At 51.9% G+C, this 13,665-nt stretch overlaps 1 protein-coding gene across 9 annotated transcripts in view; it reads right to left on the reverse strand.

The window, feature by feature from the left end:
• Nucleotides 1-2,094: 2,094 nt before the first annotated feature.
• The window catches only part of LAMB3 (laminin subunit beta 3), a 70,629-nt gene continuing 59,058 nt past the window's right edge, over nucleotides 2,095-13,665 (reverse strand). For all 9 annotated transcript variants that reach the window (XM_077157672.1, XM_077157677.1, XM_077157675.1 and 6 more), the window contains 9 exons: nucleotides 12,858-13,018; nucleotides 12,513-12,733; nucleotides 12,016-12,213; nucleotides 11,435-11,579; nucleotides 7,171-7,378; nucleotides 6,662-6,803; nucleotides 6,128-6,304; nucleotides 5,242-5,395; nucleotides 2,095-2,673 (listed from right to left, as the gene is read on the reverse strand). In XM_077157672.1, coding sequence (XP_077013787.1) covers nucleotides 2,537-2,673; nucleotides 5,242-5,395; nucleotides 6,128-6,304; nucleotides 6,662-6,803; nucleotides 7,171-7,378; nucleotides 11,435-11,579; nucleotides 12,016-12,213; nucleotides 12,513-12,733; nucleotides 12,858-13,018 — 1,543 coding nt within the window. In that variant the 3' untranslated portion in view covers nucleotides 2,095-2,536. The remainder of the gene's footprint in view (nucleotides 2,674-5,241; nucleotides 5,396-6,127; nucleotides 6,305-6,661; nucleotides 6,804-7,170; nucleotides 7,379-11,434; nucleotides 11,580-12,015; nucleotides 12,214-12,512; nucleotides 12,734-12,857; nucleotides 13,019-13,665) is intronic.

A 13,665-nucleotide genomic window follows, 5' to 3' on the forward strand; every position in this document is an offset into this window, starting at 1 on the left:
CCTGGAGCCTCTGCTTGCATCACTGTAATTTTCAGGTGAGGGAAGCAGAGCAGGGAAGGCCAGGGAGAGGGTACAGTGGGGTTTTCAGGGAGAGCGTCCATCCCAGAAGGAAAGTCCCTCCCCAGAGTCTAAACTAAATAACAGGGTCTGAGGGTGGCAGCTCCCCCCTTACCCTGAACCCCTTTCCTTTGCAGAAGAGATGTTCTACTCTTCTTTGCCCCTCCAAACCTGGCGTCTACCCCGCAGATGGAGGAAGGGGCAGCCAGTGGGGCAGGGCCTGGTCGGAAGTGCCAGTCTGCTGCTGCCTGGGAACAGACCCTCACAGAGGCCCCAGGAGTGAGCCCCAAGGTGTGGAAGCCTCGTTGAAGCCGGTGGGCAGGAGGTGCAGCGTCTGCTGGCTTCCGGGTCCCCCCAACCTGCCTGCTGTCTGCCCCCACACTCTCCGTGCCGTGGCTCTGTGCAGTGTGCATAGATAGCTCGTGTCCAGATCTGTGTTTGTCGTGAAATGCTTAACGGGCTGGCCAGGCAGTGTCACCTTCTCTGAGCAAAGCCATATGGAGCACCCATCCAGAATCCAGACACCCCACTCTGTACACACTCGCTCCCGCCACTGCGGCCTCCGTCCCCGGGGCCAGGACTGGCCCATGAATGTAGTTGGCTGCCCCTCTGCATGAATGACAGGCAGCTCCCGTGCAGAGTTCTAATCCTTAACTCCAGGGTTAGCTCCCAGCTGCCGCGAGACCCAGCCAGCCTCCTTCCTGCACACTTCTGACCCACCTCCCTTCCTGCCCTCAAAGTAGCTCTGAAAGCAGCGCCACACCCTCCAAGGGGAAATAGAAAGAAATCCTTGACCATGTACCATAAGCAATCACAATCCCAGCCATACACCCCTACACCTCCACACTCACACCTGGTTGGGTCAAAAACGCGAAGTCATCTATTTTAATTTCAGCCAGGGAGTCTAATCCTGCCTCTGCTCCCCTTTCTCTCCCTGGAAAACAAGTACATCCTTCTTGACCCTTTCCCAGTTTTTGCACCCCACTCCTTCAGCTTCATGGTCAGTGTTGTGCTCAATAAAATGGACATATTTTTCTGTATGAGGCTTCATTTGATTCTTTGCAAAGTCAGAAGCAGCTCAGGGGCTTTGGAGCCTGTGTGGAGTAGTACAAAGAGCCTGGACAGCTTGAAGTCAGGCAGAAACTAGCAGTCTGGCTGACAAGCATGGAGCCAGATAGTGTGTCTGACACCTCGTCACCTGGGTTACCCAGATCAATTTATTTACTCCTCACAACCACCCCTTGGGGTAGGTGCCAGTGGGACCCAGGCTGTCTGGCTCAGCACCCGTTCTTCTCCTGACTGTACCAGAGGAACATGAGTGTAAGACCCAGCTCTGCCCTGACCTGCCACATCTGTGACTGTAGCAGAGTTACTGAATCTTTTGCTTGTCAAATGGGAATCACCATGTCACCTACCCCGCGAGATAATGCAGGTGGTATGCCTAGCACAGTATTCAATAAATAATTAATATGATTAAGAATGATAGATGTGGGCGGGCCATGGTGGCTCAGCAGGCAAGAATGCTTGCCTGCCATGCCAGAGGACCCGGGTTTGATTCCCGGTGCCTGCCCATGTAAAAAAAAAAAGAATGATAGATGTATTCATGTCGATAAAATGCCTAGCCCGGGGCCTGGGACATGGTCAGCACACAAACGTTCATGCCATTCCCCGCTTTGCACCATCCCCTACCCCCCATTCACACATCTACCTCTGTCTAGAACTCGTCTTCAAGATTCTAAGAGATGCGTGTTCTCCTCTTAGTTCTGCCTTCAGGGAGCTTTGTGAATTTGGACACATTATCTCTCTTCCCTGGATTTCCATTTCCTCCTCTGGAAATGAGAAGCTTTCAAAGGTGAAAACTGTTCCTCTGGTCTCTCAAGGATGGAATCCATCATATCCCGGGGCAAAGAGGCCCACTATGCCTGGGCGATGGGCAAAGCGGACTGAGCTGGGTGGGGCAGCCTATACCTCATATACCCCCGGACGCTGGGCTCAAGCGGATGAGGTTGTTCAGAAACTCCAGGTAGGAGGCAGAAATGAGTGACAAAAGTTTACTTAGTGGGGAGAGGGACCATTTCCCTCTGAACCTCCAGGCTCCCTTGCAATAATTTTTATTAGGCTTTTCATAATTTTATACATAAAATTGTGGGTAAGTTTTTGTGTTGGCCCAAAATTCAGCCTCAAAGGAAGGAGGAGGGGGCAGGTACACTGCCCAGCTCAGCTCTCTCCACTTGAGAAAGCCCTGTCACAATGAATGATATATCCCAGCTCTACCAGCTCTGTCCCTTAACGGTGGCTGTCCCATCAGCACAGGCTATTTAAGACATCCAGGATATCTTAAGTAGCTGCATACAAGGGGTGGACAAGTCTGGGCTTTAGGCTGCATAAAAGTCCCATGAAGCTGGAATGCATTCCAACCCAATCTGCACACCAAAGCAGAGGGAGCAGATAGTGGGGGCGAGGTCTGGAAGCTGGAGCATCACTTGCAGGTGGCATAGTAGAGCACACGCCGGTTGATGTGATCGCGGATCTTCTCCACGTGTTTTTCCAGCCCTGTCAGGTCCGTGGAGCGACGAATGATGGCCTGGCTCCCCCGCAGCAGCTCAGACTCTATGTCTGAGGGAAGATGGGACAGCGTCGGGAAGAGGAGTTGGTGAGATACACAGAGGCTCCCAACCTTTCCTTCTCTTCCCACTCATCTGGAGGCAGTATGTGCAGAAGAATTGCCTCTAGAGGAGTCTGGCCTCCAAGACAGTGGCTGAGACTACATGCAAAATGGTCTTGCCAGTCCTACGCCTCTCCTTCAACCGCCCTCTGGCTCTTAGCAGATCCAGTAAGGGCCAGACCTGGGAAGCCATTAACCCCAATTACCCCCTCGCCTCTACCCCTCTTCTCTGCTCTAGACTTTCTCATTTGACCCCGATTGATGAAGGATGCCACAGGCACCAAAATTAGCAACACGCTGCTATTGGACCCCAGTGATCCTTAATTGAGCACCATGGCAAAGGGGCTGGCTGGGTGACCAGAATTCCTCCCTACTCCCCTTCTCCAAACCACACCAGATAAATCCAGTCTTCTCCTCCAGCCCATTCTGCATAATACCACCAGACCATGCTTGGAGGACTTGAAGGGCTCTCCAGTGATCTAGTCTAGCCTGTCCCTCCTGTCCCTGTAGGCAGGAGACCCCTCGTCAACATTTTTGAGACCTAGCCTCTGCCAGAACTTTCCCAGGAATAGGGATGGAATGCACTGTCACATACGCCTCCAACTTTGAGGTGTTCTGATTAGTTCAAAAGTCTGTTCATTAAGCCAAAAGTCTGACCACTTCTTGCGTCTACATTGGCTACAGGTCTGCCTTCTGAGGGTTTGGACATGTATCTGTTCTGTCTCCTACAGAACAATCCTTAGCATGCCTGAGGCCTTATCTTCACCAGCTTAAATATCCCTAGTTCTTTCATCCATTCCTGAGCTGATGTCATTGCTGGTACCCTCTCTTCATGCCCACTTTAGTCACTCTCCCCTGAAAAAGTGCAGATTTGCCAATATTGCTCCTGAAGATGTAGTAGCTACCACTCAGTCACCATCCTCCAGGTAAGATCCTATCAGCAGAGTATAATGAGGTTATACTGGGCTGGCGGGAACCCATATGGATCTCCAGGTTTAAAAAACATTGAAATACACTCATAGTGGTTGCTAGACAGCTGCTGTCCCCATGCCCATGATATTCCCAGTGTCTCTGCAACTCAAGGTAAATGCCTGCAAGCAGGTGCACACCTGTTCCAGTGCTACAGCCTGGGCCATTTTGGGTTGGCAGGTGTATGCCACACCAGTTGTTAAATATTTTTAATATCACTCCTGAGCTCTAATTTCCCTTACTTTGGTTGCCTTGTGTTTATTAGATCTCTATCAAACCTGCGGTTACACAAAACTCTTGTCTTTTTCGGGTAAACTGGCAACTCTTGCTTACTTATCATTTGCCAGTAATATACTGTTTTCAGCTATTTTAGCCACCAAGAAGCCAGGGCTCACCTGAAGTGTACTTGTAGATTTAGGCCCAAACATGGCAATAACGGGAGTTAACTTTTCTCCTTATCCAACCTTGTCCTGTTAGTTTCAGGCCTTCCTTTAGACATTTGCAATTGCCTTAGACTACTGGTTCTGTTATTAAGTGAATTAATTATCTGTCATCCATAGAAAAGACTAAAAAATTCTTTATCTTCATATAAAGCACTGACGGCCAAGGCAAGGGCAAGCACTGACCCCGGCCCTGGACCCCCCTCTCTAGGTCAGCTCTTCCCCTTCCACATTTCAGGTGTGGTCTACACAGCCTTACATATGTACAGCATTAACCCACCAGCCTGCCCTTCTCCAAGCTGCCCAAAGAAATTTATACCGGAATCTTTCACTGAAATTCAGGGAAACTCTCTTTGTGGCATTCACTGGACACACCAGCCCAGTGCCCCATCATCAAATCTTAGAGAACTGACCCTAGGTCCTGGAAATCTCTACTGCCCTTTATGAGGAAGCCTCAGAACCTTTTCAAAAGCTACTTTCATTATGTCTCTGCCATTTTCAAAAACTTTCTATGGTTCCTCCTACATCCTTGACTGAGTCTACACTCCTTGCCCAGGATTGGAGGCCAGCCACGTTGATGCCATGCCACTTCCTCTCCCACCAATCCTCTTCCTCATCAAACCTCTTCGCCCACTGGGTGGGTCCTGTCCCTACCTTCAGGACATGGCTTGTTTCTTTACATCTGCCCTTGTCTTGATATCCTTCTTCTTCCTCTCATCCTTTCCCAGACCTAATCCTTCAAGGCCCACCTCAAACATTACAGTTCTGAACTGATATTTCTCTCTAAAATTATTTACCCTCTGAATTCCTAGAATTCTTATTATTCAGTCCCCTATCATAGACCACTTTATGCTGTTAGATATAGCTTCATGCATCTTGCAGGAGATAGAAAAACAGACCCTATCTGGACTGCAAGCTTCTAGTCTTGGGCTTGTGAACATCCCTGCAATCCCCATGGCTCCATCATTATACCTTATATTTATTAGGATTTCAGTAAATCCCAATTGATCTCACTCCGTTAGAGCTACTAGCTCCAAGAAGGGTAGACCTCAGAGACCCTGGACCGGGACAGGTCTTCAGGGAAGCTCAGCCCTGGAGTCATTCCCTCACCTTTCATCCTGTCCATCATCTCCATGGTTTCCCCAAACAGCTCCTCCGCCTCAGTCTTGACACTCACAACCCGGCTGCCCTGCTCCCCCAGCATCAGGCTCTGCCCCAATCTGTCCTTCAACTCAGCATACTTTTGCTTTAGTCTCTCAAATCCCTGGAAAAGATGGAAAGGGCTCAGTGAAAAAGAAAAAAAAAAAGATATGGTGAAAAACTAATGATAATAAATTATTTAATTGTAAAACCAAACAAAAAAAAGTATAGGGTGCCTCCCATTACACCCCAATGGGCTTGTTTTACCTATAAACCCTTGAGGCCACAGATTGCATCTTAAACTTGTTCTGTATTTCTCTTTCTCCCACCTCCAGCTCCTGTCATTTCCCAACTCACTGCCAGCACAATGCCAGGCACACAGTTGTCATTTATACAGAAGGTGTGATATCTGAGACACAGAGATTGGCTCTTTGATCTTCTCTCTGACCTAATTCTGACAGTGATGGGACCTGGGTTAGGCTAAGCCAAGAGTATCTGTCTAGGCTAGGACCCATGACAGGGCCCACTCGAGTGGGACAATCTAGGCCAAATATCTAGAGACCTGCCTTGTAGACAAGCTTTGGGCCTCTGGGCAAGTCACCAGAGGCCCAAAGTCACTCCCAAAAGAGGAGGGACTGGACTAGATTGCTTTCACTGACACTGGACCAGCTACAACCAGATGCAGCTGGAGGCAGAATTCAGATGCCAGCCAGATTTGGGTTACCTCTGAAGGCCCTTCTAGTTGTTATTCTAATTGCTTTTGGAGTTTGTGGTCTTCTAAAATCCTCTCCTGCTCAGGGCCCTCTGGCTGGCTGAGTCTCCTCAGGCACCGTCCGTAACTCTACCCCTTCCGTACCTCCTGGGCACTCAGTGCCTGCTCACTGGCGCCCTTGGCAAGTTGCTGGGCCTGGGCCGCCTGAGCGTGCTGCTGCCCAGCCTGGCGGCGGAGCGCCTCCATCCGTGCCCGGAAGTCACCCAACTGCTCCATCGCGTTCGTCATCAGCCTTTCTGCTGGCCCCAGGACCTGCTGAACCTTTGTGGAAAGATGAAGATGATCTGCAGTTTGTGGTGAGTCTCATAAGCAGCGGCCTTCACTCACCATCTTTTCTCTGATTCATCAGGCAGTGAAAACTCTCCGACCTGGAAGTCACAGATTGTCCCCCTCCCAATCCCCTGTCTGCCCCACTCACACCCAGGCCTCCTCAACTGAACCCTGCCCTGCTGACGAGAAAATCAAAGGCTCAAAGCCAGGCCTGCAGTTTATAATCCTCTGTCATTGGCCCTCCAGCTCAGTGCCCATCAGGGCCACTTTTCTGGCATCTTCCACGTCCTGGGCCTGATTTTGGTTGTTCATGCGCCAACTAGGGGGGAAGCAAACTATCAGGCTCACCTCAGCCACCCTTTCCTGGATTAGCTGAAGGGAGCGGCTGGTGCCTCGCATGGTGTCCTGAGCCTCCTGCAGTGCCACTGTGCCCTGCCGCAGGTTCCCTACCACGTCCTCTACCTGGCCTTCCACGATGTGGGCACGGCTCCTGGGGTAAGGGGAGCGGAGCGAGAGGAGAGAGAATGAGCAGACAGGATAATGAATAAATGCATGGTTCTCTTCACTCACCAACCCAAGAGCATACCCTTCCCAGCAAAGAAAAGAGCAAAGCAAATATTAACTCGGTTAATATACGCCCAGACCCCCAAGCAGACAGGAGGAATGTGGGTGTTATACCCAGAACAGCCTTTGAGCAAGGTTTCCAATAGACAGGGACATGCAGAGTCAAGTTTAACCTGGACTCAACCACGTCACCAGCTCCTACCGCGGTGAGCAGCCCATCATGTCTCCCAGGCCCTCAGCCTCAGGGTTGGGGAGTAGAAAACCAGTCCGAGTTCAGGGCCCAGGACCCGTACCTGGCCTGCTCGGCCTCAGCCTGGAGCCTGCGAGCCCGTGCAATGTCCTGCTTGGTCTGGGACAGCACCAGGTCCACATTGGGGAGCCTGGCCGCGATGGCCTGGATCTCGTTCATCTTCCGCAGGACGGTTGCCGAGTCTGTGGGCAGCCACAGGGCCAGCACTGCCTCGCTGACCTCCTGGATGGTGGCTGCATCTGTGCCAGGGTCTAGAAGACAATCAGTCATTCATCAGAGTGGGAGAGCCCGCCCAGCTCCCTCAAAGATCAGAGGGCCTCTCCGGGCTGGGCAGCACCCACCGGAGGCATACCCCGTGGCATTTCTGCCCTGCTGTCCCAAGGGACGGCCACCTCTTGCCCCACTCAGGTCCCTGTTCTGTGAGAATCTCCAGGAGAGCTGCCTGAGGATGACTGTCCCATGCTCTGTGCCACGGGAGGGGGCTGTCAGCACAGCTGTGGCAAACCCAGTGTCTGGAGCCCCAGGAAGCCTCAGGCTGGGGAGAAAGAGGTAGTGCCAGACAGCTGGGCCTAAACAATGCCTGAAACACATACATAATCAGCCCGAAATTAGGGAGCATGGTCAGGAGCTGGAGCTGTATCCCTGGGCAATCAGACCCTTTCAGCATGCCCCTCCCCAAGCCAGGGTACTCAGTTTTGCAGAAGCAGATAGAGATGAGCAGTTTCTTGGCTTAAATGTTACCTTCTCAGTGATCCATGCGAACCATGCCATCTTAAATTGCAACCACCATCCTACTGGGAAACTTCTTGTCCCTCCCTACTTCACCTTCCTTCCACCTGGCATACACTTAACTCATTTATCTGGTTGATTGTTCTTCCCACAAGAATGCTAGCTCCATGAGGGAAGGGATCTTGTTTTCTCCATAGCCATGTGCCTGGCACCTGGTATGGGAGGCACTCAATACAAGAAATGAATGAATGATGGTGTTCTGTCCCCAGTTCTCCCCTTTCCTATTCGAGCAGACTAGGGCAAGCCAAGTGGCCTCTGTGAGTTCCGTTTCCTAATCAGTGAAATGGGAATAAAAACTATCACCTGAAAGGAGGAAATGAAATAATCAATTAACATGAGTTTTAAAAAGCCATACCTGTGCTAGAAAACAGAACTAGAGAGATGGCGTTTCTTCCCCTTCTCACTCTATTCACTTGTACAGACTACTGATTTGCCCTGGAACCTGTCCACCTCTGTGGACCCAGGACCCACCTTACTCTGCAATCAGCTGGCTACACAAGGCCCAGCCCCAGTCCCCTCCCCGTGTCAGTTGGAAGAATAGTCCTGGAAGGTGGAGCCCAGGCCTTGTTCATCCCTGGGTCCCTGTGGGGCCAACCTGAAGCAGCACACTACAGGAGCCTGAGCCATAAATGGGGTTGAGTTTGACCAACCGGGTTTATCCACTGCTCCAAGCTTTCACAAGGACCCTCCCTATCAAGACCTTAACCTCTTAGCCAACCAGAGTCCTGCTCTCAAAACAAGGCTCAGGGCAGGCCACAGTGGCTCAGCAGGCAGAGTTCCCGCCTGCCATGCCAGAGACCCAGGTTCAATTCCCGGTGCCTGCCCATGCAAAAAAAAAAAAAAAGGCTCAACATGCATCTTCCCCAGAAAGCCTTCCACCATGAGCACCAACTCCACCTAGCTCTGCCCCTTCCTTTCTTCCATATGCTGTCTGCTGCATCGTCAGGCTTAATCTGAATTACTCTTGGTCTGATGAGATTCTGAGTCTCTGAGGGGCTCAGCAGACATTTATTACTCCGAGCAATCACATGCGGAGAGCTGAAACTACATATCAAGTTAGACTCAGCCTCTGCCCTTATGGAGCTCAAAATCTAGTGGTAGAGACAGGCACATAAACAAGAAATTACAGAGTGCCAGGATGAACGATTGGAAGAGCACCTCTCCCAGTCTGATAGGGAGGCTTTCTGAAAAGTGGGATACCTGAGAGGATTCTTAGAGGGTGAGTGGGAATTACCCAGGTCGGGAGAGTTAGGACAAGGGAGACAATCCAGAGGAAAAGCATTAGCAAAGGCAAAGAGGCAAGAAAGAGACAGTCTGTATATACATATGTGTGGATGTACATGTATTGCGTGTATGTGCATATGCATTACGTGTATGTGTGCGCATATTATGTGTGCATGCGTGTGCATTGCATTCATGTGTATATGTGTGCTGTGTCTGTGTATATGTGTGTTATGTATGTACACATGCATGTGTGCTACGTGGACATGTCTATTGTGTGTGTGAATATTTGTATGCATGTCTATGTGTGTTATATGTGTATATGTATGTGCACGTGTGTGTATGTGTGTGTATGTATGCCTGTCTCCCATAGTGAGATAATCAAGAGTGTAGATGATGGAGTTAGACCACTAGGCTGGAATCCTAGCTGATGTCCTCCCAGCTGTACGCCCTGCGGCTGCTTACTCAACCTCCCAGGGCCTAGATTTGTCATTTGCAAAGCAGAAGTAATAATGATACTTACCTCATGTTGTCAGGATTAAACAACCATGCAAAGTACTTAAAACAGTGTCTGGCACTGTTCAATAAATCTTAACTATTCTTTTTATCACTTACTGAAGTGCTGGGAAAGACAATGTCTCCTCCTTCCTCCTTTAGCCTTCCACTCTTCCTCCTAGCCCTCCTCCACCTGGATGCTGGAGACTAGAACCTACACTGCTGCGGCCTCTGTAAGAACTGTCTGGAGTCCCACCCTAGGGCTGGGCCTCTCCCAGACTCTGTTCTTTCTCTCTGTCCCTGTCCCCTTCCTAGGACTGACCTGAGATGCCAGTCTAAGAGGACAAAAGGGCCCTGATTCTTGGCACTCCCTCTTCACATGAGCCCTGGCTGCAGCCTGGAGTTAACGCAGAACAGGTGGCCACTCAGCCCCAGGGGGCTCAGCTCAGGGGTGAGTCTTCCTTATCTGTGAGTCTGAGCCCCAAACCTTGGCCTGCCCCTTCTCCCATGTTGCTGTGCCCTATGTCCCTGCACCTCCAGGTGACGTTCTCCCCTAGGTGGGCCTCCCTGGAGGTAGGCCCCTGCATGGCCTAGGACAAGTCACAGAAACTCGGAGGCCCTTCCTGCCTCCCTCTGACCTGCCATCTGCACTTGGGAGGGCCATGGGGGAGGGCTTTGGCCTGTCTGGGGCAAAGGCACCATCAGAGAAGCAAAAAGAGCCACTAGAGTTACACCAAGCCCTCAGCTCATATTAACCAGGCTCCCAGTCAAGCAAATTCCCTGGCAGGAACCAGAACTCTAATAATATCAGCTCACATTCCTGAGGCATCTTTAATTTTTCAAAGCACAGTTTACATCAGTAATTTGATCCTCAGAATAAACCCATGAAATACTACCATCCCCGTTTCCAAAAGGGAAGGCGGAAGCAAAGAGAAAAGTATTTCACCCCAAACCACGCAGGTCCCCTGTGCCCCAGCCCAGGGACCTTTCCTCTGCACAGCCCTTTCCCACTCCCTGGGACAACAGGGGACGAGGTCTGGCTCATTCATTCACTCATTGAAGAAATGTTGGGTGCCTTCTCTGTGCCTGGCATTATGTTAGATGTGACGGTGATGCAGTGGCAGACAAGACAAACCACCATTCCTGCCCTCCTGGAGTTTACACACTAGTCTGGTGGCAAGTATATACTAGGAGACAAATGAATTAAATAACCACAGAGTCTGAGTAGTGCAATGGCAGTAAGACATTGGCAGGGAATGGGAGGAGAGGGGGACAACCACAGATAAGGCGTAGTAAAGGCCTCGGTAAGGAAGTGACACTTAAACCACAGCCTGGAGGACGAGAAGCAGCCGGGGGTGGGGTGGGGGTGGGGTGGTCAGGGTGGAGGGAGCATTCCAGCAGAGAAACTGCAAGCCCAAATCTCCAAGGTAAGGGGGGAAGGGGCACAAGGTCCCATCCCAGAGCAGGGCAGAGGCCAGACTTTGCTGGCTGTGATAAGGCATTGGATTTATTTACTGAAGGATTTTCAGCAAGAAAGGGATGTGACTCAGCTTACATTTTTAAACAGATGTTTCAGGCTATTATGTTGGGAATGGAACGTAAGGAAGCGGTGTATACGTGTGTGTGTGTGTGTGTGTGTGTGTGTGTGTGTGGAGGGGGGCGAGTAGGGACACAACTAGAAGGCCATGACAGACGCCTGGACAGAGGGGAGGGGAGGAGAGAGGTGGGGAGGGGCAGAGGGGCTGGCTGGCTGATGAGCGAGCTGGATGCGGCAGTGGGGGGAGGGTAGAGGCCAGGCTTACCAGAGAGGAAGTCCCGCACCTGCTGGATGAGGAGCCGCGTGCGCCTGACATCTTCCTCCATTTGGGAGCGGCTGGTGCTCACCTGAGTCTCCAGGCGCTGCGCGTCCGTTTGCACCTGCGAGGCAGCTTCCTCGGCTGCCCTAATCTGCAGGCAAACGCTTAGGTCAGGAGGGGCCAAGTTTTCATGGGTTTCTGAGTCTCAGAGTGAACTCAGTAAACATTTACCAATGTTTTTACCACTCATGTGAGGAACTGAGACTACAAATCAAATGAGATCAGCCCTTCCCTTTATGAAGCTCAGAGTTCAATGGGAGAGCCTCTCGGCAACCCGCGAGAATCCCATCCAACCACCCTCTATATTAGAAAGCATTTGTAACTATCATGGATGTTAGATCAAAAAGTTCAAAACTTTGGCTCCAAACTCTCTCACTTGCTGTTGGGCCTTGGACAAGTCACCTAACATCTCTGGGCTTTAGGCCTTCAACTGTGAGATGCAAAGTCCGAAATGCCATGGGATGCTAGAGCCACCTGTCCTGTCTGCCTCCTCCCCAGACAGCCCCGCCCACCCAGCCCTCGCCTACCATCTGCCTCGTCTGCTGGAGCTGGGTGGTGAAGCCCCGCAGCTGCTCGGCCACCTGCCCCGCCATCCGGAAGGCCCCACTCGCCCTGGGGAGGGCACCTCTGCAGTGAGAGCCGCAGACAGTAATGTTGTCTCGGGGACACAGCTCGCCAGGGCATGCTCCCGGGGTGCAGGCCGTCTGTCTGGAGCCCCCACAAAGCTGTGAAGAGATGGGGGTGTCAAAGAGGCTACCCCAGGCTCCTTAACAACCATGCATATCCCATATCTGGAAAGCAAAAAGCCAGACAGCTCCATGGCAACCAGGCATCAGAAACTCATTCCCTTGGCAACCACTGAGGGCACTGTGAGGGGCAAAAAGGTTGGGGTGGGTGGGGGACTGGGATGGGTTCTCACTGGGGCAGGTTTGCCCCGATGGGGAATATGTGGCAGCCATATAGGTGGCAAGCTGGGGTGGGGTCTCCTGAATGTAGGACTCCATGACACGATTCAAAGGCTCACCTTGTTGATGGTAGGGGTCAAGTCTGGGAATGAAGCCATCTCCAGCCTCAGGGCTGTGAGTTGAGGTCCAGTGGCGCCTCCTCCTCCTCCCACCAGCTTCTCCAGCCGCTCTGCCTCTCTCCTGCTGTCCCGGAGCTGGAGCAGGAGGTGGGAGCTGTCGGAGACCTGCTGAGCGGCCTGGGATGACTGCTCATAGGCAGCAGTCAGCATCCGGAAGGCTCCTGTGGGAAGAGGGAAGGAGGATTGAGTCTCCCCTGGACCCAGAGGCTGGAAATGAGAGGAGGAGCAGAGGCAAGAGGAGGCTTGGTGAGGGCAACGTGTGGCTGCCGAGGCCCCGCTCCTCACCTGAAGGGTCAGCACTGCTGATTTTATCAAACTGCTCCCTCTTGTTCTGATACATAAGGAGGAGACGATGGAAGCTTCTGTCCAGATTCTCCAGGTCTCCCGGGAGGGACAACGTCTCCTCCTCTAGGGGCAGATCCAGCTGCAGGCCTTGGAGAATCCCCCTGAGATGGGAGAGGAACTTTCACTTAAATATGGAAGGGGTTTTGCCGCCATCCCCTTGGAGAAACTGTTACTGGGGCAGGAGGAACAGAGACCTACAGCAAAGGTCACAGAACCAAGAGCCCAGAAGCTGAACAAAGGGCTGGCACAATCTCCCTTGAGCCCTCTGCAGGCGAGATCCTTAATATGACCTGCATAAAACTCCTTCCTGGACTTCTGTGACCCTAACATTCCTGATCCCCCTTCACCTGCCAACAGCTGCTCTCCTGGTTCCTGGCTTCTATGAGAAGCCTTCCCCTGACCCCAGCCTTCCTGCCTCTCTACAGGCTGCTTCAGCCACCCACCCATGCCCCCTCCACCCCCCACTCTACATGCTCCAGATCTCACCTCCCTACTGAGCTCTAGAACCCATAGCCACTGCCCATTGGTTGCCTCCACCTGCAGAGAGCTCGGGACACACCTGCCCAGGCCCACGGCCACTGAACTTTAGGAAATTCCTCTCTTGCCTGGACCCTTTGCAGCCCCAACAACCACCCGGACCCCCACGCCATGCCTGGCCTTCGGGTACTTCCAGACTTGGCTTAGGCTCAGTCTATCGAATGCCCGTGGGCTGCCAACTCAACTTTTGAGACTTGGTCAGCCCCCTGCT

This window comes from Tamandua tetradactyla, chromosome 4 (genome assembly GCF_023851605.1).
Source record: "Tamandua tetradactyla isolate mTamTet1 chromosome 4, mTamTet1.pri, whole genome shotgun sequence".
NCBI classification, from domain to species: domain Eukaryota; kingdom Metazoa; phylum Chordata; class Mammalia; order Pilosa; family Myrmecophagidae; genus Tamandua; species Tamandua tetradactyla.